This window comes from Oryctolagus cuniculus, chromosome 17, assembly GCF_051225735.1.
Source record: "Oryctolagus cuniculus isolate XC-2025 breed Fujian yellow rabbit chromosome 17, ASM5122573v1, whole genome shotgun sequence".
NCBI classification, from domain to species: Eukaryota; Metazoa; Chordata; class Mammalia; order Lagomorpha; family Leporidae; genus Oryctolagus; species Oryctolagus cuniculus.
The window spans coordinates 43,266,235-43,292,438 of NC_142883.1; the positions used below are offsets into that span (position 1 = coordinate 43,266,235).

The 26,204-nt window shown below is 58.7% G+C and overlaps 1 protein-coding gene across 3 annotated transcripts in view; it reads left to right on the forward strand.

The window, feature by feature from the left end:
- KSR1 (kinase suppressor of ras 1) overlaps positions 1-26,204 on the forward strand; it is a 155,815-nt gene that overhangs the window by 96,839 nt on the left and 32,772 nt on the right. For all 3 annotated transcript variants that reach the window (XM_089317458.1, XM_070061100.2, XM_070061101.2), the window contains exons 3-4: positions 20,602-20,749; positions 24,467-24,926. In XM_089317458.1, coding sequence (XP_089173584.1) covers positions 20,602-20,749; positions 24,467-24,926 — 608 coding nt within the window. The remainder of the gene's footprint in view (positions 1-20,601; positions 20,750-24,466; positions 24,927-26,204) is intronic.

Consider the following 26,204-nt stretch of genomic DNA (forward strand, 5'->3'; position numbering starts at 1 on the left):
TTGCAGGATCCTCTGGAGCTGCCCGCCCCGCTGCCTGACCGTGAAGTTTGCCCATGACAGAGTCAGCGTCAGGGTGGTTCAGACTGCAGAGCTCAGTCCCCCTAACCCCCCCATCCCGTGTGCCCTGTGTGTGTGTGTGTGTGAGAGAGAGAGAGAGAGAGAGGTTTGGGACAGAAAGCCGCAGCAGGATCAGGGCGGTGTCCTGGGGGGTATGGGAGGTCAGGAAGTTGCGGCGTCTGTCCCGTGTTTCACGCACGCCACGCTCTCCTGGCTGCATTTGCAGTGTGGCTTCTGTAGCCAGGTGGTGCAGGGGCACTGCAGGTAGAGCCCGGGGGCCTGCCCTGACCAGAGCTGCCCCCGGTGGCGGGAGAGTGGATCTGTGGGCCTGTGGCTGTGGTCAGCCAGGAGTGGGGCAGACAGGACCTGCCCCTCTGCCTCTTACACTCCATGGGGTCAGAGACAAGTCGTTTTCTCTGGGCCTCAGTTTACCCTCATGAGAAATGTCAGGTTCAGTGGTCTTTGAAGCCCCTTGCTCGGGTGGTCTGTTCTGGAGGCTACAGTAGGAGCCTGGAGTGGGAGAGGCCGGGGGGGAACCCCCCTTCCTCCTGCACCCTCCAGAGCGGCTTGGCTGTGTCCGTCCTCCGGGGGTTGCTAGCACTGCTGTGCTTCTGCTGCCGGCCGGCCAACGCTGAAGGAAGCAGCACTATCTGCAGGCGGGGATGGTGTCAGAGCCCATTCCGCAGGCCCCAAGTCAGGCTTTTCTCCCGTGGACTCGGGGCACCTCTGCCCGTGTGTGCTCACTCACTGGCTTCAGCCCACGCGGGAAGCCGTCAGGCAGCAAGCACACCGTGGATCCTGAGAACCTGTGTGGAGTAAGCTGTTTGCCACCCAAGGCTGAGCAAGCTGAGACCACCCTCCTCTTCCTCTCACGCGGCTAGGGGCCCCTGCCAGACCCCTGTGTGCATGTGGCAGTCATTGAAACTGACAAATTGTCATTCAAGCGTGTTCCTCCCCCTTGTTTCTTGTGTGTTTGCTAAGATGGGACCATGCAAAATATCCCCTCCTGCGGGCTTTTGCTCTTAACCTCCTCCCTGTGCCAGTCTTTAAAGATGTGCTTCCTGCTTCAGTAGAGGTGCGTGTCTTCAGGACCCCCTAGGACGGTTTGAGGGGGGTGCCTGCCTGCTCCCACAAGAGGCGCGCGCCGCCATGCATGCGTGTTTGCTGGGTGAAGGTCTCACTGGGGAGTGATGGACTCTCTGTGGCCTGGAGGCTGCGGGTGTCGGACCTCAGATTTGGGTCTCCCTGCCACAGCCACGTCTCCCTCACCTCTCTCCTGTCATAGTTGAGAAGGGCTGGCCGTTTCCTTCTGCTAAGCTGTTCGGGCAGAAGGGCTGCAGTGTGGTGTGGTCAGCACTGGGGGTGCTCCCCGATGCCCCTGGGGCTGGGCTGTGTGTGGCAGGCTTTGTCCCTTTGGCCTCTTTGAATTCTCTGCTGACCTGGAGTTTTCTCGGATTCCTGATTGGGGGGTGGGGGGGAGTGGTAAACCTGGTTTTTCCCATAGGAAAACACACGTGCTACCCCTCAAGGTGTGAAGTGTGTATTTGCAGTGTTGCCTTCCTGGGGGCTGGCCCTGTACGGTTATCTAACATTATTTCAGCTTTCCTCTGCAGGCTGGGTAGTGTTTGTGGGCATAAAGTTTCCAGGAAATCCTGCCTTTGTGCTGGCTGGCGAGGCGGGGTGTGGACGTGAAGGTACCCCGTGGTCGCCGGGGGCTGCAGGCCCAGGTTTCTGATGGGGCTCAGGTGCCTGCGCTGGCTCCTTCCCACCCTCCACCCCCTGCCTGAGTCAGTGTCAATTCTTGGCCCTCTGCACCTCAGAGCCTGCAGCAGCACCTACAGTTCACCCTCTCCTCCCTTGGCGGCGGGTGCTTGGACGAGGCCCTCGCCTGCTTACCTGGCCGTCTGCCATTCGCCGGGAGCTGCCACCCAGTGTGGTCGCCACACTCACCACTTATGGCCGTTGGATGCTCAAAAGACACGTGCATCTGAGAACCTGAAATTTACATTGCATCTTTTTTAAAAGATTTGTTTATTTATTTATTTATTTATTTATTTGAAAGAGTTACACAGAGGGGAGAGGCAGAAAGAGAGATTGATCGATCCTCTATTTTGCTGTTCACTCCCCAATTGGCCACACAGCCGGAGCTGGGCCAATCTGAAGCCAGGAGCCTGGAGCTTCTGGGTCTCTCACGTGCAAGGGCCCAAGGACTTGGGCCATCCTCAGCTGCTTTCCCAAGCCAGAACAAGAGAGCCGGATCGGAAGTGGAGCAGCCAGGACTTGAACCGGCGCCCACATGGGATGCCTGCATTCCAGGTGGCAGCTTTACCTGCTACACCACAGTTCTGGCCCCTGCACTGCATTTTAATGCAGTAAATTTGCATTAAATAGAGCTCTGATTATTGCTGCATTGGCCATGTGGGTCTGGAGCCTGCCCCAGCCAGGGCCCTGTTGAGAGCTGGGAGGTTCAGGGTGTTCCCAGGGCCCTGGAGCTCCCAGGTGGAGGGGAAACGTGAATTCAGAGCTGGGCCAGGGGCCCCGGCGGAAGCCAGCCCCAGGCCTTGGGAACCAGTGGGGACCAAGGGCACAGCAGTTGGAGGAACAGCAGCTGCGTAGACTTGAGTCTGAGAAAGCTGGAGCCATCCTCGCAGGAGCCTCTGCAGAGGGCTTGTGGGAGGACTCTGGGACGTGTGGAATGTGGGGGCTGGGTTTCTGTGGGGGACCATCGCCATGTGTGTGTGAGAACGGGGAGGAAGCGTGGAGATCAGCGTTGTGCCAAGGACAGTGAGACTGCTGGCAGCAAGGCTGGGTGTGTTGGGGCTGGGATGAGAGACAGGGCTGGGATGCCAAAGGTGGAGGGGTGTCCTAGGAGGTGAGTGTTCAGAGGCAGGGCCCCGTCCCCCTCGCACACAGCGGCAGCCTCCAGGCACCTGTGCCCTGCAGGTTACCTCTGAAAAGCATGGCTTTGCATTCTGGCTGCAGCTGGGGAAATGATTTCAACGGTTTCCTCATTGGAAGTTGTTGAAGGAAGCCGCCAGTGCTGGTGGAGTCAGTTCTGCCAGGGAGAGGCGCAGCCCGGGACCCTGGGGCCAAGCCGTGGGCCACGGGGTCCCCTACGAGCCCCTGCTACAGGTGGGTCTGAACTGAAGACGCAGGCGTCTGGTGAAGGGGCTGCGGCGGTTTGGCCGGGCGAGGTCCTCCTCCCCTCCCCCTTTGCCCTGGCCCTCCCAGGTTTCCAGCGAGGCCCTCTCTTGGGGCTGAGGGTGGAAGCTGCCTGCCACCTGCCACCTGCCACCATCGTGGTTTGCCCTTGGCTGGGCATGCCCGCAGCTCTGTGCGTGCTCAGGACAGGAGGCCCATGATATGGGAGTCTGTGTAATATCGAAACCAGAAAGGCACACCAGCGTTGGCCCCTGGGGTCCACGGCTTAGTGTGCACGTGTCCTGAGGCCCCCTTCCTGCCTCTCGCCCCGTGGGGTCCACACTCCGCCTTTGAGAGCCAAGGGCCTGGCTACTCTCACAGCCCTGCTCGCTGGCAACTGGGAGCCTCCCCAGGAGGTAGCACACGCCCTCCCCTGCCTCGTGGTAGGACCTGCGCCGACATGTCAGCCCCAGCAGCCCAGCAAGATCTTAGTACTGGGTGCTGGATCTTAGTACCAGTCCAGCATGGCTGGGCTGCTGAGTTTCCCACTTAGGAGAGGGAGGCAGAGGTGAGGACCTGGGGTTGGGGTATGGAAGGAAGGGCACACTACAAGGCCAACATCATGTCTATGTCGCCCTGTTGAAGCCTTGGACCTGGGCAGGCTGATGGGGAGAGGCTCTGATGCCCATTTTACAGTTGAGCAAACTGAGGCTCAGAACTGAGTGATTTGGCAGCATCACCAGCTGATGCAGGATGAGAATGTGACTCCAAAGCCAGCTTCCTCCCTGCACAGGACTTTGCCATCTGGTGTCTTAGCAGGGTAGCCCAGCCTGGGGCTACTCTGTGGCTGTGTAACTGAGTTGCCCCTCGCCTTCTCTGTCTCTGCAGCAGTATCTCTGCCTGCCCTCCCTGCCTCCTCCTGTTCTCCCTCTCTCCTCTACATCTGTGCACCATGCACCCACTGATCACTTGCCTTAGGCCAGGTGCCTGGGTCAGTCCCCACAAGGATTCATGGATGAACAGCACAGCCCGTCTCGTGGGCTTCCCACTGATGGGACACACGCATCTGTGACGGTCCCCAGGGACGCAGGGAGACTGGTGGGCACAGGGTGGAGGACCACTTCTCCAATCTCCCCGTTCGTCCAGTTGATTGTCACATTAAGTGCAGCGTCTTCAGCACCTACTGTGTGCTCGGTTCTGTTCCAGGCACTGAGCGCAGCTGCTGTCCTAGAGCGATTGGCGGCCATCACTGCCCCAGATGGACGGACGGACGGACGGAGGAGTCGCTCCGGCACGCGTGCTCTGCTGAGCTCTGCCCCACTCGGCAGTGTGAGCATCGAGCCCACCTCCTCTGTCCATGGCTTTCCGGGCTGCCAAGTCCACTGATGAGACCGATGCACCCTGCAGGCAGAGACCTGGCTGCTTTGCTCACCGCTCTATCCCCAGTGCCTGGCACGTAGTAGGCACTCCTGCAGGAAGACTGCATTCAAATCAGATCCTCCAAAGAGTTCTGGTCTCTTGGGCCGAGGTGTGGCAGGAGCTGTCCCACCTGTGTGGATTGCAAGGATCTCGGGCATAAAGCTGCTGTGTGGCCAGGCTTTGGCCCAGTGCGTGCTGAGCCTCCCTGGGCTGCCAGGTTGTCCCGCAGGTGCCACCTCGAAGGCAGGAGGGCCGTAGGACACGTCTGACGCACCAGGCAGCCCCGGGACATTTTTACATTGACCTTGCACCGTCTTGGGTGTTACACAGCAAGTCTCTTCTTTCATTAACCTTTCTTTTTAAAAAACAACAGTCAGCACATGGGTTTCAGGGGCCCCTGCTTCCAGCTGTGTCCCTCTGGGCAGGTGGCAGGATTGGAAAGAGCTCTGGAAGGAGATGGCCCAGGGCGTGGCCCTGGGAGGTGGCCGGAGCCCCAACTCCCACTCGCAGCCGAGTGCCCTTGGCCAAGTCCCTGCACCGCTCTGAGCTGGTCTTTGTCCTCTGCCCATTGCTGCTGCCAGGGACTCGGGGTTGTTTCCATCTTCCTCAGCCCCACCTTCAGCCAGCTGTCAAGGCCCCCTCGTGCTGCCTCAAGACCTCACAGGTGGCCCCAGTCCAGTTCCGTCCTAACCCATCCTTGCCGCCTCCCTGCCCTGCTCTTGCCCTCTCTTCTTCACACTCAGGGACCAGGAGACTTTTTTTAAAAAACTCAGATCAGGTCTTTGGCCTTCTGGGAGTTGAACCTCTTGTGGGCATCCTGATGCTTTTAGTGTGGAACCCACACCTTTCCCCATAGCCGTTGGGGCCCTGAGCTCAGCACCCACCTTCTTCCACCTTGTCTCCTGCCTGCCCTGTGTCTCCAGCCTCCGTGGAACCTCCTCGGGCTTGGGCTTGAGGGTCTGCCATTCAGAGAGGCTTCCCTAGAATAGATGCCCCCGACCCACCGCCTCCTCTCGGCAGGCGCCTTTCTTCTTAGCACTGATTCCCAAGCTTCAGTGACATAGTGTAGTCACTGTTGGGTTTGTATTTTAGCTTGTGGTTCTTACTAGAATATAAGCTCCCTGTCTGTTCTGTTCCCTGTTGCGTCCCAGTGTGCAGTGAAGTGCCTGCCTGGCACACAGCTGGCATCCAGTAGCTGGTGCCTGCCTGGCTGGATGCAAGGAGTGCGTGATATGGGCATATCATACCCACTTTCTTTTTATCTTTTTTTTTTTTTTTTTTTTTGGACAGGCAGAGTGGACAGTGAGAGAGAGAGACAGAGAAAGGTCTTCCTTTGCCATTGGTTCACCCTCCAATGGCTGCCGCGGCCGGCGCGCTGCGGCCGGCGCACCGCGCTGATCCGGTGGCAGGAGCCAGGAGCCAGGTGCTTTTCCTGGTCTCCCATGGGGTGCAGGGCCCAAGCACCTGGGCCATCCTCCACTGCACTCCCTGGCCACAGCAGAGAGCTGGCCTGGAAGAGGGGCAACCGGGACAGAATCCGGCGCCCCGACTGGGACTAGAACCCGGTGTGCCGGCGCTGCTAGGCGGAGGATTAGCCTAGGGAGCCGCGGCGCCGGCCTTCTTTTTATCTTAAGATTTATTTATTTATTTGAAAGCCAGAATTACACACAGAGAGAAGGAGAGGCAGAGAGAGGTGTTCCATCTACTGGTTCACTCTCCAGATGGCCACAAGGGCTGGAGCTTCACTGATTCGAAGCCAGGAGCCAGGAGCTTCTTCCGGGTCTCCCACGTGGGTGCAGGGGCCCAAGGACTTGGACCATCTTCCACTACTTTCCCAGGCCACAGTAGAGAGCTGGATCAGAAGTGGAGCAACCAGGACTCAATTCGGCGCCCATATGGGATGCCGGCACTGCAGGTGGTGGCTTTACCTGCTATGCCGCAGTGCCGGCCCCCATACCCACTTTCTAAGTCAAAGCTATTCTGTTCCACAGGAGTGGGGACCCTTTTTTCTGCCAGAGGCCACTTGGATATTTATAACATCATTCGTGGTCCATACCAAGTCATCAGCTTGAAAATTAGCCTGCTGTGCAATTACTGAATTTCTAGTCCCACTGGCGATTGCCTCTGCAAGGCCAGACCAAACGGTTTCTCCTTCCTTATACGGCCCATGGGCCGTGCATTCCCCACCCTTGAATGAGCTTAAACAGAGACTGTTAGAGACTTTGTGTCCAGGGAATTCTGCACACGCAGGCTCAGGTAACACCATTAGGACACGCCTCTGTTACAGCCCACATGGCAGATGCTCCGCGGGGCAGGTAGGAACTGCACCAGCAGCCAAGCCTCCCTTCCTGCCTCTCTAGTCGTGCTTGCCAGCGAAGAGCTGAAAAACCCCAGAGAGGCCTTAGCTTGGCCTGACTCGGGTCGCCTGCTCCTGCTGTAACCAATCCCTGGGCCCGGAAGATGGAGCACTCCAGTTGGCTGATAGGGCTCAGCCTTGATGGAGGGCCCTGAGCTCAGGGCCACCTGCCCTCAGAAACGGGTTCCTGGAGGAGGCAGGTGTAGCAACAGGTGTGTGAAAGCTCTCCCTCGGCCGATGCCCTTTGTACTGCAGCGACCAAGGACGTGGGCCACCTGGGAGTCTCGGGGGTCACCCTTCTGCTTCTGTCAGTGAGCAGACCTCCTTGTGTTGGGGGAGGCAGAGCCCCTCTAGCTCAGGGAGTCCCAGGAAGGTCTTCCAGCTCCTGGGGTGCAGGGGGATGGGGCAGGTCTGTGGAGATCTTTTTTTTTTTTTTTTTTTTTTTTTTTGGACAGGCAGAGTGGACAGTGAGAGAGAGAGACAGAGAGAAAGGTCTTCCTTTGCCGTTGGTTCACCCTCCAATGGCCGCCGCGGCTGGCGCGCTGCGCTGATCCGATGGCAGGAGCCAGGAGCCAGGTGCTTTTCCTGGTCTCCCATGCGGGTGCAGGGCCCAAGCACCTGGGCCATCCTCCACTGTACTCCCTGGCCACAGCAGAGGGCTGGCCTGGAAGAGGGGCAACCGGGATAGAATCCAGCACCCTGACTGGGACTAGAACCCGGTGTGCCGGCGCCGCAAGGCGGAGGATTAGCCTAGTGAGCCACGGCGCCGGCCGGAGATCATGTTTCTGTAAGTCAGCAGGTGTGCCAGTCTCTCAGCTTTTGCTTTTAATAACATTTGTCATTTTTCTCACTATTACTAAAGTAATCATTTATTTTAGAAAATAGTGAAAAGCAAAGAAAACAGGTTACCATATGCTACTCAGATACATTGGTTCTTGGCATTTTAGGTTTTTTCTTAATAGCCACAGATGTACAGCTGTGTTCATTTTCAAGTGGGAAAAGCAGAGAAATTATAGAAAGCAACAGTAGCCACCTTTTGTTGGTGGTTGATTCTGTGGTCCTGCCACTCAGAAAACTTGAACCATTTGGGTGCATTTCCATCCAGTCAGGCCTGTTGGGCCTTTCTCTTCCTCCTCTCTCTCTCTCTCTCTCTGCCTCTGCCTCTAACTCTGCCTTTCGAATAAATAAATAAATCTTTTTTTTTAAGTGTTCATTGTAAAAATGTAAAAAACCTCAAAAAAGAAATACATATATAAAAAAAAAAAAAGAGCAAACCGCAACCCCAGCGTGACGCCGGCAGCCCCAGGTCGCCGGCGTCGGCACCGGCTTCACCATCGCTGTTTTCTTTTGCTCAGGCAGACTTTCACGGTGGGCCATGCGCATCTGGGAGGTATAACCGCTTCCAGGGGCGAGCGTGTGTGCCCTCCAGGGACTTTTCCTGGGAGTCTTCAAACTACCCAGCCCCAAATGCACGAGAGCTTTCCGGGGGACATTGGAGCCTGGGCGGGGGTGGGGGCTCCCCCTGTGATTCACCGGAGCGCCGAAGTGACGGCATTCTTGCTGACTCAGATCCTACTCTTTGGAGAGAGGCAGCAAGGCAGGGAGAACCCCCGTCCGTGCTAGTTTGATGGGTCCCAGCCCCCTGCCGCGCGAGGCCCGCCCCTCACACCCAGCACCTGCTCCCGGAGGTATGTGCTGACGCCCAGGCTCCCAGGCACAGACTATTTTTGGCTGCGGTGACTGCTCACTACAGTCATGAAAACAGAGAGCACTCTCCCTGCCTCACTCCTTGCCGGGACGCCGCACAGGGCACGGGCGCTGGGCTGCCGGGGCCCCGGGCGCAGGCCCCCTTGCCATGCATTGCCTGTGGAGCTGGGCGACAGCCAGGGCCTCCAGGGGCACGGGGGCCCCACCGCCTGGGATGCCGAGAGAAGCTCAAGGCCTGAGCTTCCCTGGGAGTGACGGCTGCCAGGTAGGTGCCGGGGCCGGGCCCGTGAGTCCTGGCGATGGGTGTGTTGGGCTGCACTTAGCCCCTGCTGCACCCACTGACTGGAGCAATCTGGAGAAGTCTGCGTGTAGGGGGTGGATGGTGGCTTCCATTCCATCATCCCAGTCCCTGTCCTTATGAAACAGTGGTTGGGAGCCGTTAGAATCTTCCTGAAATAGGTTCTCCCCTTCCTCCTGGGCCGTGGTCTGTGGTCTTCTCACGCTCTGGTTTACACAGAACATGCCCTTGTTTTGATCCTGCCGTCTGGCTCGCAGCAGGGGCCGTGTGGGCTGAGCCAGCCCTGCCTATCCATGCCTCTGGTCAGCCAGGCTGGGAGTGGGGGCTGACCCCTGTAGCCTCTGAGTGCTAACTTTGGAGTCCGTGGACCCGGATCCAGATCCAGGCTCTGTCATCACTTGCTGTGTCACACGATGGGAGCCTGTGTTCCTGGGCTCTCGGGCCACGCAGCGGCAGTGGGACCAGCAGTGGCTGCCGCTGGTAGGATCAGGCTGGTTGTGAGAAGAGGAAGTGTGTGGGGGACTGGGAGGGGTTCCAGGCTTGCAGCCCCGTGGGGTCCGAGGCCCCTGCTGCAACTAGATGTTCGGATGTCATGCGGGGTTTGCTTTTTCCTTTTAAGCAGAACCAAAGTGTGGCCTGTCGCCCGTGTAGGGGAGGGCAGAGTTGGTCCAGAGCATGGCGGGGTCTGCCTGCGTGCCCATGGTCTTCTAGGGTTCTGGGTGAGGCCGGGTCCAGCTCCCTATTGCTTTGGATTGCACAAGACTCTGGCCCATGAGGTGAGCACATGGCCTCCCGCAGGCCACGGGAGGGGACTCTCCAGGCAGACCTCAGGGGAATCCTCCCCTTGGCTCTGGTCTTGGCAGGCCCAGGAAAGCCAGAAGGAACGAAACCTTTGCCTCTGGGTGGGCGTAGCTGCGGGGGCCTGGGCACAGTGTTCTGGGTTGGCTCCTGGTGCTGGCGCTGTTTTGGGTGACGCCGGCAGGCCTGCCCTCCTCCCTGGGTCCCGGCTTCTTCCTCTCAAGTGACTGTTGTGGACGGTCTCTAAGGCCCCCCGAAATCTGCCTTTGACCCCGGCCGAGACAGGGTGTCACCTCGTGAGTGTCCACCTGGCGTCCGTGGCGATGGCCTCTCCGGCTTTCTGGGGCCTGCCGGGTTCCCAGTATTGGTGGAAAACTACAGAGAGAGGCTGTTCTCCCCCATCTCCCGAGAGATCGCCGTCTCCTGGCTCCGAAACAGCGTAGCCTTTGTCATGGGCCAGTGGAACCGGGTTCTCGGATCTCCAGCGCCGAGCTCGCCTCTGAAGGCCCCGCCTAGTCCCACCTGGACAGGGAGCTGCATTGCTCCAAAGGACAAACCTCACCAGGCAAAGCCTGGCCCCTGGCCATAGGGCCGAGTGGGTGAGTGGTTTGGCTCCGAGCCCCACTGGGGACCAGCAAGACTCCAAGGCTGGGGCAAGCTGTACCTGCGGGCTGTTGGGTGGCACAGGTGCCCCCTGATGCAGCAGCCTCCCTGCTGGGCTCAGAGCTCTCACTCTGCTGATGGAAGAGGTGGGCACAGCAGGAGGAGTGGGCTTGTCGAGAATTCCCCTTGCAATGGCGTTTAGGTTGGGCACAGGTGGGAGGAGGCGATGTTGGAGACCAGCAGGCAATAAATGTGCTTGGAGACCTGACGACACCCAGGAGTCCCTGTCTGTTTCTGCCAGGGCCTTAACCCTCAGGAGAGCTGGGGTTCCCCCACAGGGAACGCGCTTCATGCTAGCCCCGACCCTGCGGCCTCTGGGAGGGACCACTGGGGACAGTCGCATCCAGGCCTGTCGTCACAGCTCCCCCTCTCCTTAAAGGAGCAGTGCTCCCCTGCCTGCAGCCCCTCCCCTTCAGTCACCCTGCTAGCTCCTCATCTCACCTGCTGCTCAATAGGACATGGGGATGGGGGAGCTACCACCCTGGCTTCCTGGGTAGTCCCAATTTGTACGGAAAAGGGGCCTGCCCACCTGCTGTCTGTCTTGGAAGAGGTGTGTAGAGGGAGAGCTCCCACCCAAAGCTGGGGGCCATGCATGTTTGTGCAGTGCTGGATTTGTCTGGCCACTTTCAAACGTATGTTGGTGACACAACGAACAGAGGTGTCTGCCTCCATGGCTGGCACGGCGTCATGGAGACCACCCCAAGACAGGCTACCCAGCAGGCTGGAGCCAGCCCTGGAGGGTGACAGTGAGTGATATGGAAGCCCTGTCCCAGGCACAGCTGGAAAGCGCCTGCCTCTCTAGAGGACAGGAGAGGACCTGGCTGGGCAGAGCCAAGGGAGCCCGACAGGTGTGTGTGGTGGGGGTGGGGCATGGGGCGACCTTGTAAGCCACTGCCAGATCTTACCCCAGCTGAACCGGGGGGCTTGGTCACCAGATGTGACCTGTTACACCAGAGTCTGCAGATAAACACTTCCCGAGAGAAAAGAGCTCACTTCGTAGAGCGAGCAGGGCAGTGGGTACAGGGCTAGCAGGGGCTGAGCGGCTGGCAGTCGGTAGAGACAGCTGTGCCCAACTTCACCCGTTGTGCTGTGTAGCCTTGAGCCAGTTGCTCGCTGTGCCTGAGCCTGCTCCCCCATCTCGGGATAGTAAGAGGGTTGCATGCACTGGCCCTCATCTAACAGCGCCCGTACCCAGGAGACGCACGGTGCTCCTCAGTTGTCTGTCTGAACCACACCTCTCCAGTCTCCTTCCCTTCATCCTGTCCTCCTCTGCCTCCACATCCCAGACAACCCAGTGCACAGGCCAAGGACAGCCAGTCCCTGAGGGTTGATTCGGCCACTGAGAGTGCCAGTTCCGGGGGGGACTGGATGTGTACGGGAGGGGACATCCGGAACGTCTGAGCTTGCGCTGAGCAGAGCTTGAGCAGATGAGGGGTCGGGCAGGAGGACACGCCCAGGGCAGGGCCTGCCCTGGCCACACCTGCCTTCTTGACTGGGCCTTCGAAGACCCTTTCTGCCCTGGACTCCACTGGCCACCCGTGAAGCCCCACAGCCTGTCTGCCCTGGTGGTCCCGGACCGTCCCCAGGAATCCTCATGCAGTTGGTCAGGGCTGGGTTCGGGCATCAGGATTCTTTCTTTAAAGCCCCCAGGATATTGCAGGGTACGGCCAGGGTTGAAAGCCACTGATCTGATTGAGGCCAATTCACTCGTATGGATGAGGAAACGGAGGTCCCAGTCAGGTGTGGGCATGTCTACGGCGCGTGCTGGCGCCGTGTTTCCCTGCGCCGGCTGCTGGGAAGTGGTGCGAGGAAGCAGGAGCCTGCCCAGAGGAGGCACTGACTGCTCTCCTTTTTGCCCAGGATGGGATGAGGAGGAGGCTGGGCCCAGAACCCGTCCCAAGGCTGGCTGCTGGTCTCCATGGAAACCCCTGAGGCCACCCACCCCTCAGGTCCTGGCTCTGCAGCCCCTCCTGTAGCTGCCAGGATGTCGGATTCTTATTATCCAAGTCCGTCTCCTCCCGCCACCCCCGAGGCGGGGACCAGGCAGGAACGCCTGTGCAGCCTCCCTGCCTGGGCTGCCGTGGAACACTGCCCCTTCCTCTTTTCCTGCCTTCCCAGGCTTCTTGGGCCGGACCTCACGGGAATGGGCCAGGTCTCCCTCGCTAGCCACAGACTCCAGGAGTCTGCCTTTGGCCTCTCCAGTGCTAGCAGTTCCCAGGGAAGCATCCACAGTCCCAGACCCTGGCCTGAGGCCTCAAGTGCTGACAGTGCTGGTGGAGGCCGTGGCCCTTACTAGACTGACTTCTCGATGCCCTGGGCCCCGCATGGGTCCTCTGCTTGGTCTTCCCTGGGTTCCACCCGATATCCGGTCTGAACCGTAACGTGTTTGGGCACTGGCCCCCAAACAGGCCACATCACCCTGGAGGACCTGCAGCGCATGTGGACGGCTCCTGCTGTCAGCCGTGGAGTTTCTAAGTATAGCCCCCAGGCCGCCCCTGGCTGCTGCTCTGTCTGGGAGACCATTTGATACCCATTTGATACCCAGCCTGGCCTGTGACACTGCCTGCTGCCAGCTGCCACACCCACCGCTGCTTCTGCTCCAGAGGCCAGCAGTCTCCCGTTGATGGCGCAGCTTAAGTGGCACAGGCTGCGGCGGCCTCAAGGCACTGCCTGGCCCGCTCTCTACCTACTGTCAGCGCTTAGTGACAGTAGGTCGCCACCAGAAAGCTCCGGCACAGGCAGGGCCAGGCGGTCCCTGCTCTCCTGCTCCATGTTCCCGCTGCCCCACTATGTGCTCCCATGACTGCCCGCCCGAGGCTGGCTGGAGCTGCTGCTGGACACCAACTCTTCCGTTCTTGGTTTCTTTCTTTCTTTTTTTTTTTTTTTTTAAGATTTATATTTATTTGAAAGGCAGAGTTACACAGAGAGAGAAGGAGAGGCCGAGACAGAGAGGTCTTCCATCCGCTGGTTCACTCCCCAATTGGCAGCAATGTCCGGAGCTGGGCCAATCCAAAGCTAGGAGCCAGGAGCCAGGAGCTTCTTCGGGGTCTCCCACGTGGGTGCAGGGGCCCAAGGACTTGGGCCATCTACTACTGCTTTCCCAGGCCATAGCAGAGAGCTGGATGGGAGGTGGAGCACCAGGACTCGAACCAGCACTGCAGGCCGCAGCTTTACCCACCACACCACAGCACTGGCCACTTTGATTTCTAGATCCACATTTTCTCCATTAAACAGAAGCTGGGATGGCGGTAATTCCCAGAAGCCATCTGGACTTGTGGCCTTCCTCCCTTCCCTCTGAGCAGAGAGGAGGCCCTTGGCCTCAGCCCTGGGACAGTGTCGCATCTTCTCTGCGCCTTCCTGAGCCCTCCCGACCTGAGAGTGTTCAGAGTGGCTTCACCTGCAGGTCCATGTTGGGCAGGCCCTGGAGCTGAGTCCCTGATTTGCTTTTGGCGTAGGGATTCCCCAGACACGGTGTAGGTGGGTTCTGCTTGTTGAAAATCACTTCCTGGCCGGCGCTGCGGCTCAATAGGCTAATCCTCCACCTTGTGGTGCCGGCACACCGGGTTCTAGTCCCGGTTGGGGCACCGGATTCTGTCCCGGTTGCCCCTCTTCCAGGCCAGCTCTCTGCTGTGGCCAGGGAGTGCAGTGGAGGATGGCCCAAGTGCTAGGGCCCTGCACCCCATGGGAGACCAGGAAAAGCACCTGGCTCCTACCATCGGATCAGCGCGGTGCACTGGCCGGCTGCGGCAGCCATTGGAGGGTGAATCAACGGCAAAGGAATACCTTTCTCTCTGTCTCTCTCTCTCACTGTCTACTCTGCTTGTCAAAAAAAAAAAAAAAAAAAAAAAAAAAAAAAAAGAGCGAGAGAGAAAATCATTTCCTAGCTCAGACTTGGCCGTGCCTGGTACTGTGGGTGATGGAGTCTCACTCGTGTGGGGTTTGGGGAATGCTGAGCTGACTTAGGGCATTGTGGAGTCCTGATATGGGAAGAGACTGGGGCCACTTCCCAGGCCCCGCACCACGGCCAGGCCTCCCCAGGGAGTCGCCTAGTTGGAGGCCCAGGCGAGGTTGAGGGGCTGCATCTTTTTCATACACCAGTTTCCATGATTCCAACGTGCCTGCCTCGTGTGCTTCCTTCTCTTGGTTCACTTAACTTGGGTCCCCGGCAGTCTAGGAGTCCGGGGCCAAGTGCTGTGTTTGCAGGGAGCGTGCTGGCTGAGCGGGCCTGGCCTCCTGGCGTGCTTGCTGCTGGCCTGCTGCCTTCCTGCTGCCTACTCAGCTCAGCCTCCACAGGCACCCGATTCTCCCCGCCGGGTCTGCACGCTCCGGCTGTTGGCCCCACGCAACCCTGCACGTGAGCTGTTTGCACAGACTTGGATTACTTGCTAACGTAGAAAGATCAGCCATTTAAAAAATTCTGAGTTCTTTACAGCCAGGGCTGGCGCCCCCTGTGACTTCCCCATGTCCCCCCAGCACTGAACGAGGGCAGAGGTGGGTCTCTGATTAGCATCCCCAACGCCACTGTCAGCTTCTTTGTCTACCAAAGAGGCGAGAGAAGCGTCTCCAGCACCTGCTTCTCCATCAGAAGACAGGTGCAGGGGCCACACCCTGCTGGCCTCACTTCCCGCTGAGGCTGCTCCTGTTGGAGACCCTTGTTCTGCCAGATAACCTGCTGGCTGACTGATCCTGGCTGCAGCGACCAAGGCTTCTAAATAGGTCAGGGTGGACCCCGCCCCAGTTCCAGAAGCAGGCCCTGCAGGAAGGAGGGGCTAGAGCGGGGAAGGAGCAGTCGCTCAGAGTTCATGATAGTGACCTTGGTGCAGGCTAGTGTGCTCAGCACCGTCATTTCACTGATGTGCAGATGCGTGATTGACGCCCCGGGCAGCAAGGCATACAGAGGGCGGAGCCCTCGCCCTCTGCCTAACAGAGAGGTGCTGCTGTCTGTAGTGAGAGGCAGGGCAGGTCTAGGTCGGGAGAGCCCTGATCGGCTCTGTGGCTCCAGCACCCCTGCCTGCCCCTCGTGCTGGTTTAGATTGGAGAATAAAGAAAGGGGCAAGGGAGGGACAGGAAAGGCGGCCCCTCCCGATGATTCCAGCAGAATTGACTCATCCCAAAACCTCCCGGGAGACAGGTGCTTCCCACCTGACTCCAAGGCGCCAGTTAATACACCTTTCTCTTCCTTAATTTAAAAACAAATGTTTACTGGGGGCTGGAGCTGTGGTGTGGTAGGTTGAGTCTCCGCCTGCAGTGCCAGCATCTCATATGGCTCCAGTTCATGTCCCAGCCGCTCCTCTTCCAATCCAGCTCCCTGTTAATGACCCTGGGAAAGCAGTGGAAGGGGCCCAAATACTTGGGTCCCTGCACCCACGTGGGAGACCTAGAAGCAGCTTCTGGCCCTTGGCTTTGAGTCTGCCCAGCTTCAGCTATTGTGGCCATTTAGGCAGTAAACCAGTAGATGGAAGATTCTCTCTCTGTCTCTCCCTCTCTCTGTCTCTCCCTCTCTCTGTCTGTAATGCTGCCTTTCAAATCAATAAATAAAATCTTTAAACAGGCCGGCACCATGGCTCAATAGGCTAATCCTTCACCTTGCGGTGCCGGCACACCGGGTTCTAGTCCCGGTCGGAGCGCCGGATTCTGTCCTGGTTGCCCCTCTTCCAGGCCAGCTCTCTGCTGTGGCCAGGGAGTGCAGTGGAGGATGGCCCAAGTGCTTGGGCCCTGCACCCGCATGGGAGACCAGGAGAAGCACCTGGCTCCTGCCTTCGGATCAGCGCAGTGCGCCGGCCGCAGCACACCGACCGCGGCGGCCATTGGAGGGTGAACCAACGGCAAAAGGAAGACCTTTCTCTCTGTCTCTCTCTCTCACTGTCCACTCTGCCTGTCAAATATTAAAAAAAAAAACTTTAAACAAAATTAAAATTATGTTTGTGTGTGTGTTTATTTGAAAGGCAGAGGGGGCAAAGATCTTCCATCTTCTTGTTCACTCCCCAAATGCCCACAGTGGCCAGGGCTGGGCCAGGTCAAAGCCAGGTGTCTGGAGCTCCATCCGGGTCTCCCACGTGGATGGCAGCAGGCACCCAAGTGCCTGAGCCACACCTGCTGCCTTCTCAGCGTGCACATTAGCAGGAAGTTGCATGGGAGTAGAGGAGCTGGGACTCAAACGAGGCAGCTCCACGTGGCATGGGGTTACAGGGTGAGGGCATCACAAGCAGCGTTGTCACTGCTCTGCCACATGCCCCCCCCCCCCCGGTCTTTATAAGGGAAGGGCTCTGAACAGGTGCTGCCTTTCTCTTCCTCAGGGAATTACTTCCCTTGCTTAAAGAACACTCAGTTTTACAATAGATGTTTCTTTCAAGAAGTAAATAGAAATTAATCACTTTCATTTATTTCCAAAAAAGAATTGCCCCCAAAAGGTATCTGCTGCATGTGTCCCAAGGCTGTGCCAGGTCACCCAGTGGCAGGGTGGAGTCGTCGTGGCGGGGGGAGTTTGGCACACGCAGGGGCTTCGGTTCTGGCCCCACTGGACTTCAAGCCGCACAGCAGGAGGCCTGAGCCTGGTTCGAGACTATCCTGCTTTAAGGGTGCAGCCAGTAGGCTGCACTGTGTCGAGTAGAGCTGGGAGCTGAAATGCACTGGGCATGTCGTGCTGGCACAGTTTGTAATAATAAATGCAGCCTGAGAGACAGACACGTGGTGTGAGTGAGGAGGGAAGAAGCAAGCAAGGAGAGGAAGCTCTGTTTAGATTGGGGTTGAGTTGCCCGGGCCTGCTTCTCCGCTTGCACTGTCAAGACACCACCTCCTGTTGTGAGAAAACTGCCCTGGGAAAATGTGTGTGCGTGTCTACCTGTGTGTGCATGTCTACCCACATACATGTGTCTACTGTGGATGTGTCTACCTGTGTGCGCATGTTTATCTGTGTGCATATGTCTTCTGTGTGCACATGTCTATCTGTGTGTGTCTACTTGTGTGTGTGTCTACCTGTGTGCACAAGTCTACCCATATACATGTGTCCACCGTAGACGTGTCTACTGTGTATGCATGTTTACCCATGTGCATGTCTACTGTGTGCACATGTCTATCTGTGTGCATCTACCTGTGTGCACATGTCTACCCACACACACATGTCTACATTGGGCGTGTCTACCTGTGTACACATGTCTACCATGAGTGTGTCTACCCATGTATGCATGTTTACCCATGTGTGCATGTCTTCTGTGTGCATGTGTCTACCTGTGTGTCTCTGTCTACCTATGTGCACATGTCTATGTGTGTGGGTCCCCTACCCAGAGGGAGATGGAGGGTTGCTTTGGTTCTTGCCCTGACTCTTTGACCAAGTTGTCTTTTACATAAAATGGCATCAAAGCTGCCTTTTAAAAAAGTTATTCATTTATCTGTAAATTGGAGTTACAGAGAGAGAGGGAGAGACAGAGATCCTCTGGCTGCTGGTTCACTCCCCAAATGGCCACAGTGGGCCAGATCACAGCCAGGAGCTTCACTCAGGTCTCCCATGTCGGGGGCAGGGGCCAAGCACCTGGACCATCTTTGGCTGCTTTCCCAGGCCATTAGCGGGGGGGGGCAGGATTGGAAGTGGAGCAGCCAGGACACAGGATGGAATGCCAGCATCGCAGGTGATGGCCTCGCTCACCACCCTGCAGCACTGGCCCCACGTGTGTTGTTTGTTTAAGATTTATTTACCTATCTATTTGACAGGCAGAGACAGAGAGATTTTCCATCTGCTGGTTTACTCCCTAAATGGCCGCAACAGCCGGGGCTGGGCCAGGCCAAACCCAGGAGCCTCATACTCCATCTAGGTCTCCCTTGGGAGTGCAGGGGCCCAAGCATCTGGGCCATCTTCTTGCTGCTTTCCCAGGAACATTAGCAGAGAGCTGGATCAGAAGCAGAGCAGCCAGGATTTGAACCAGCGCTCATACGGGATGCCAGCGTTGCAGGCGGCAGCTTAACCCACAGAGCCACGCCCCTGGTCCCAGAAACTGGCTTTGTATGAAGACGAGTTGCTGAGGCCATAAAGGAGTGGCGGGGGGGGGGGGGGTCCCTTCTGTAGCCAGCCGCCGTCTGGGCTGTGCCCCTCACAGCAGCCTCCCTGTCCTTGCTTTGTCATCCAGAAGGATCTCTGACAGCCGAGGCTGTGTGCAGGCAGCGTACTTCCTGGTACTTTCACGTGTCTGGTTCTTATACTGGTGCGGATCATTCTAGACACTGGTGAGATTCCTGCCCAAGCCAGGACATCGAAGGCCGCAGTCACAGGATGCAGACAGCCACCGGGGGCCCTGTTGGTGGGAAGAGGGGGTGCGGCTGCCCCCACACCATTGCCCTCCTAGCTCGGGTGCAGGTTTACAGCCTTGTGAACGGACTGACAGTGAGTTACTGTTTCCAAGACAAATGACACCGGACTTAACCAAAATTCACCCAAAATTGCTTTCGAGTCTCAAGAACCATGCACGTGCTAGGGGTCATTTCATTCAGCCTTTGCTTCCTGGAGAATCCAGGAAATGTGCGTAGAAAAAGGGGAAAAGAAGACCTGATGCCCCAGGTCTTTGAGCCCAGGTCAGGATGCATTGCAAGGACTCCTTTTGGTGTCACCCCAGCCCCGGCTGCAAGGCTCCTGAGGCCAGCGCCGTGTCCTGCTGTCCTCTGTGTCTGTGTCAGGCTTGGCGCACCCTCCAGACGTGAGGGGAGAGCACCCAAGTCAGCCGGGCCTTGAGCCAAACATTTGTTCTTGGGATTGTTTTTCTGGTGCTGCATGACAAGCGTGGTGGCCCGTGACACTGCACACGCATGCCGCAGCTCACCGTGCACAGCTGCAGCCCCCGGGGAGGCTCCAGGCTGGCTCCTCCAGCTTTCCCGCCCTGCCTCTCATGAGGCCACTTCCATGTTCACCCAGGTTGTGGACGGGACACGGTCTGGATAGCTGGGGGGAGAAGGGAAAGGGTGGCGGAGTTGGCTAAGCCGGGAGATACACAGATCTTCCACGGGCGTGAGCCCATCACATCTCATCACTACCAGCCCACTGCAAACCACTCAGCCACTTATGTACTCTGTGGGCTGGGGGCTGGAGGGGGCATGGGGGTCGGCAGTTGTAGGGGGGCTCTGAACAGTGACTGGGGACAAGCAGTGGCCCCAGAGGTAGCAGTTAGCTTGAGGCAAGGTTCCCTTGGGAGTTTGAATGAGCCCAGGGAGCTGACGCTGTGACGCTGTGACGAGCCTGCCGGTCTTGGCCTGGTTTCTGTCCTCTCTCCTGAGACAGACAACGAGATCACCCGGGGGGGGTGGGGATGGCCAGGTCCCTCCGTGCCCAGAGAGACTTCTTCCTGCACTTGGGAGGAGAGCGGTGAGGCGAGGTTACAGGGACCTTGACTCTGAACCGGCTTTGGGGAACTTTTAATTTCCTTTGGATCAAATGTGCCCCCCAATGCCACCTTTCGGGGAGGTGTCGTCCTCAGCCCCAACACAGCTGTCGGTCTGGGGTCCCCGCTTCCTCGCCAACTGTCAGCTGAGGCCATGGACGTGCCTCCTCCTGTGGCCCTGGCGGTGTCTTCAAAGCTGACATGGCATCGCTCGCACACTTTCCCTCCACCCCAGAGGAGACCCTCTACTTTTAACAGGCTCGTGTGGTTGGGTTAATCCTACCTGGACACCTGAAAGTTCTGGCCCCTGCGTGACCTTGTACAGGTGCCATGGCCTCTTTGAGCCTCCTCCGTGGAGGCTCACCTGAGAGCAGTGCCGGTGGGGGGGTTGCTTATTCTGTTTCTGTCCTCCCCTTGTTGGCATCTCCTGACACAGATACAACAGAGTTCCCAAGGGCCATCTCTGTGGGAAGTGCTTGTCATTCGACAAAGTCCCCATGACCCGCCTTTTTCAGTGTGGAGAAATAAAAAGAGGAGAGGCAGGGCGCCCTGTTGAAACCCTCCTGGCTTCCCCCTGCCCCTTCGGCTCACGTCAGCTGCTGTCCTGGGCCTGCAGAGGGTGGGGGCAGCAGCTCTCTGCCTGTGTCCTTAGACAAGCAGAGCCGGCCCGGCCAGCAGCTGGCCCCTGCCACTCAGCCAAGAGGCTGCCCTGGCCCAGGCCAGGCGAAGGCTGAGGCCACCGCCCAGGCCTGCCTGCCTGCCTGCTCACCGGCCTCTCCTGTCCCTTCTGTGCCACACAGGAGATCCCCCGCGAACTCACGCTGGACGCCCTGCTGGAGATGAACGAGGCCAAGGTGAAGGAGACGCTGCGGCGCTGTGGAGCCAGCCCCGAGGAGTGCGGCCGCCTGCAGCACGCCCTCGCCTGCCTGCGGAAGGTCACGGGCCTGGGTAAGTGGGGCCTGCTGGCCTCCTGTCCCCTGCCTCCACGGGGGGGGGGGGGGGGGGTGAAGGGGACATCTCTCTCCAGGGCCAGCCTGCTCCCCTGGGGGCTCGGGCCCCTGCCTAGGTGGGGGTTGGGATGGGGCAACCACAGCCCCAGGTTTCTGGGGTAGCTGGGAAAGGCCAGGGTGAACCTTCAGAATGTGTTTGATGACCCAAAAGGGAGGCCCCCCAGGGTCCTGGGGCTCTGGATCGCAGTGGGTCTGGCCGGTCTGGACCTGGGAAGACTTGAGCCATTGTTAGAAATCGGCAGACTGGGAGGGCCCTGTGTGACTTCCCTCCGGGGAGTGCATCTGTGCGGGGTTTTGTGCACACTCCGCCAGCTTCCTGCATTCCAGCCCCCGGCCCTTGTCGGCCGGCTGCACTCTGTGCTCAGAGACACCGCGGATGTGGGCTTAGCCTGAGCCGAGATGCTTAGAGTGCGTGCACAGCAAGGCGTGGAATCCTGGCTGCAGGACGAGGAGCTGGGGAATTCTTTGCAGGCTTTCTAGATCTTGCCTTGGAAACAGCTTCGCATGCCTGCCCGATGCTCCCACTGCAGGCCCCGGGCAGATACGCATTGAAATGAGCCTCGTGAATTGAATTAGCCTGTTTTTAATTATCTGAGCCTCTTGTCTGAGCCCCGGCTGCCTGGGGCTTCAGGAAAGCACCGAGGTGTATGTGCTGCTTAGTTCCTGCCGTCCAGGAAGATGAGGCTTAGCTTCCTCCCGAGTCATCTGAACCCAGAACTCAGTGCAGGTTCAGAGAATCGTGACCCGCCGGGCCTCCCTGCAGATGCTGGGTGTAACATGGCAGAGGTGTGGTGCTGGGTGTAACATGGCAGAGGTGTGGTCAGAATCCTCGTCTCCACCCATACAGAGGAAGCCCTGGGGAGGGGCTTGGGACACACGGCGGTTGGTAGCAGAGCCAGGGTTTGTGCTTCGGGCTCCGCTGGCAGCAGAGGGCAGGAGGATTTGTCACTGGAGCTGAGGCCCCTAGGGTCGCCTCTCAGACCCCACCCCCGTCCCCCTTATGCAGGGGTTTTCAAGGAGCCAGCTGTCGCGTGGTACTGACCTGCCGGTGTCACGAAGGCCGCCGTCTGCCTCCCACAGATGCCGAGATGGGGAGGGGGCACTTAGTTGGGAAACACCTGCCGTGTGCCTGGCACATGACACGCTGGAGCCACACCCTTCACAGAGGAGGCATGAAGCAGCAGAGCAAGGGGCGCACTGGCGGAGGGGTCTGGGCTCCCACATCCGGCGCAGGGCAGAGCTGGGCTCTGAACTCAGGTTGCCTCCTCAGAGGGCCTGGGGAGAGGAGCCTTTCCCAGGTCCCGCCTCATTCAGTGCCAGCTCCTGGGGCCCCTGCCTCCCCAAGAGAGTCCTGGCCATATCCCAGGCCAGGGTGCAGGCCTTTCGACTGCCCTAGCCATGGCCACGCTTCCTGGACACCTGCTAGGGACTGGGTGGGTACCGGCAATGCCTATCTTTAGGGTCCACTGTTGGTGCATCTTCACGGCACCTAGACAGGGTGCAGTGACGGCAGCCTGAGCTCCGTGAAGGCGGGCCGTGGCAGCAGACTGCCGAGAGCTGGCCACTCGGAACCCGTGGGGCCTCGGCCAGTTACTTAACCTCTCTGTGGACTTCTCCCGTGAGGTTGCTGTGAAGATGCACAGGGTTAAAGCGAAGTGTTTAGACCAGAGCATGCCATAGCTTAGATGCCCTTTCCCACATTAGGCCTGTGGGGTGATGGAGTATGTTGGTGCCATTTGCAGTGTGGTCTCTGGTCCTAGAGGGTGAGTGAGCGATGGTTCTTTGTGCTGGTGCATAGGGACGACCATTCCCGCTGATACTCCCTATCCTTCACCCACAGCAGACATCACTAATCAATCCGTGAATGCTTATACTGAGTGACTCCAGCGTGGCTACTGCCAACTGACTGGCACTGGCCTGTGCACCAAGACCTGTTTGCCATCCCTGAGCTGGCCCAGAGCAACAGTGATTAAATAGGCTGTTTGAAGAATGTGGGGCTTCTTTCCCTGGGTGGCAGACTTGCTCAGAGATTCATGGAATCTGTTCTTCATCCACTTAGCAAGAAACCTGTGTTTAGTGCCTCCCCCAGGCCAGTAGAGAAGCTCAAGTGTAAATCAGAGGCAGGACGACCCGTCCTGCCTCCCTGTGCCATGAACCTGGGGGAAAGTACAAACCAAGCTCATGACTTGGGGAGGCTGTGGAGGCGGGGCTTCATCACCTCTGACCTCTGACCCAGAGCTGACCCAGTGTGGGTTCCTCAGAACGCATGGCATCATGGGAGGAGGCATAGCGCTGTGGTCAGGGCTGAGGGGTTCACCTCCCATCCCACTGTTGCCTTTGCTGACCGACCTTGGTGGTGTGGGTGACCTCCCCTGTCACGGGGGCTGTGGGAGGCAGGGCTTCTGCAGGACGTGGTAAAGGCCTCCAGGGCAGAGGTCACTTTGGGTCAGCCTTGACCTTCCTCGCTCTACGTGTGGATAATTCTGAGAGAGGGGGTGGGTGTCTTCTCCTTCCTGCTGTCGCAGCTCGCCCATTAGTACCGCCCGCCCCCACCGCCGTGGCCCCGCCAAGGCAACCGCAGGCAGGACTTGGACTTCAGCACGTCTACCACAGGCTGGCTATTAAGTTTATGGTTCTATATGGCCCGTGAATGCCGATGTAAATACCCAGACAGCCTGCGGCTGAGTAAAGGTTGCCCTCCCCTGACCTACAGGAACAAACCCGGAGTCCTTAACAGACAGACCAGCCTCCCTGAGCTGGCCGTGCCGCCCTGAGCCCTCCAGCCTTGCCCCGCCTTGCCCTGACCTCGCAAAGCACACGGAACACTCTGTAGTGATGGAAGGTGCCGCGTGCTGTTCCCTGTGCGTACGCTGCTCCCTTTGCCCGGGACACCCTTCCCCCTCCCCCCCCCCAGCTGCCTCAGCCCTGACCCCAGCCTCCCCAGGCCACTGTCTCAGCAGACGCGTCTCCCTGTCCCAGTGCTCCGCACACTGAGAGCTCCCATGGGCCTCTGTGGGCACAGCAGACAGGTCTGTCTGCCTTGTGCATTTGCACCCAGCACCCAGCCTGCACATGGAGCAGTGGACGGATTGCACCATCGACACAGAGCCCCATGGAACCTCGGGTTCTCCTGGGGCTCAGCTCCCAGTGGGGGCAACCAGAAGCCCCTCACGGGCGCCTCTCAGAAGAAAGTGGCTTTGCAGCCTCTCTGGCTGGATCTTTGTTCCGCAGCCCAGGGCAGCCCTCTTTCCTGCTGTTTGGATTTTCTTGCCCCAGACTTTTCCCTTCACACACCCGGCTTCCCTTTCCTAACCCGTAAAGGGGTCATCAGCTTTCGGGTGGGCTTCCCAGCCTGCACCCCCAGTCCTGCCCGCAGGAGCCCAGCACAAGCCATTCCCTCCCTGGGCCTCCTTCCCCGCTCTGTGAAGCCCATTTCAGAGTAGCACCCGCCCTGGGGGCCTCACTCACCGTCAGCAAGAGTGTGAATGCTGCATGTGCAAGAGAGATGCTCTTACAAACCGGGGACAGGCTGGTGTCTGAAGCTTTCCACAGATGCTCTGTGCAACCTTGGACAAGGCAGTTAACCTCTCTGGACCCTAAGTCCCTTCACCCGTTCCAGCCCCAACCATCTGCGACTCAGCTTCTTGACCCACAGGAGGAGAGCACAAAGAGGACTCAGGCTGGAGTTCAGTGGATGCTCGGCGGGAAAGTGGCTCTGGGCCTCCCACGGACACCCTCCCTCCAGCCAGCCTGCCCTGGACACCAGGCAGCTCCCAGCTGGGCAGAGGGGGCAGCAGTACCCAGGGCCCACGCTCCGTCTCCGTGTCAGCCCTGCCCGCCTCGGACTCCGCAGCCCCTGGCCTGAGCGAGGGCCTCTCGGACACCTGCCTCCCGCTGCACGCCAGCGGGCGGCTCACCCCCCGCGCCCTGCACAGCTTCATCACGCCACCCGCCACGCCCCAGCTGCGCCGGCATGCCAAGCTGAAGCCGCCACGGACGCCCCCGCCGCCCAGCCGCAAGGTCTTCCAGCTGCTGCCCAGCTTCCCCACGCTCACCCGGAGCAAGTCCCACGAGTCGCAGCTCGGGAACCGCATCGACGACGTCACCCCCATGCGGTGAGTGCTCCCGCCGCAGCCGCAATGGGCCAGCGCTGCGGCTCAATAGGCTAATCCTCCGCCTGCAGCGCCAGTACCCTGGGTTTTAGTCCAGTTCTAGTCCAGTCTAGTCTCCTCTTCCAGTCCAGCTCTCTGCTGTTGCCCGGGAAGGCAGTGGAGGATGGCCCAAGAGCTTGGGCCCTGCACCCGCATGGGAGACCAGGAGAAGCACCTGGCTCCTAGCTTCGGATCGGCGCGGTGCACTGGCCGCAGTGGCCTTTGTGGGGTGAACCAACAGAAAAGGAAGATCTTTCTCTCTGTCTCTCTCACTGTCCACTCTGCCTGTCAAAAAATAAATAAATAAAAAAAATTATGCTATGTATTTGAAGGGCACAGTTACAGAGAGAAAGAGAGAGAGAGAGAGAATGTTCCATCTGCTAGTTCACTCCCCAGATGACCACAACACCCAGGGATGAGCCAGGAACTCCATCCAGGTCCCCACTTGGGTGGCAGGGACCCAGGTGCTTGGTCCATCTACTGCTACCTTCCCAGGTGCATTAGCTGGGAGCTGAATAGGAAGTGGAGCAGCCAGGACTGGAATGCTGGCATCCAGTTCCACTGGATGCTGGCATCACAGGCAGCGGCTTAACCCACTGTGCCACAGTGCTGGCCCCGCACCAGGAGTTTTGCCTACGATTCTCTCATCATGAAGTGTGCACAATGCCGGTGCCACGGCTCAATAGGCTAATCCTCCACCTGTGGCACCAGCACACCGGGTTCTAGTCCCAGTCCGGGCGCTGGATTCTGTCCCGGTTGCTCCTTTTCCAGTCCAGCTCTGTGCTGTGGCCCGGGAGGGCAGTGGAGGATGGCCCAAGTGCTTGGGCCCTGCACCCCATGGGAGACCAGGAGAAGCACCTGGCTCCTGGCTTCAGATCAGCGTGGTGTGCCAGCCACAGCACGCTGGCTACAGCGGCCATTGTGGGGTGAACCAATGGAAAAAGGAAGACCTTTCTGTCTCTCTCTCACTGTCCACTCTGCCTGTCCAAAAAAAAAAAAAAAAAAAAAGTGCACAAAAGACAAGGCAAGTCAGCCATACAGAACTGTGCAGTGTGGGAGCCACAGGCGCTCCCCACTCACACCAGGCCCTGACGGCCTTAGCTGGCTGAGCTGAATCCTGCTGGTTCCTGCCTGCACACACACAAAGGGTAGGCTGGGTGAGGCCACGTGAATGAGCGCACCCACAGCTCTGGGGCTTAGAACAACGAGGACTTGTTTCTCACTGTCCAGGTGGGTCAGACT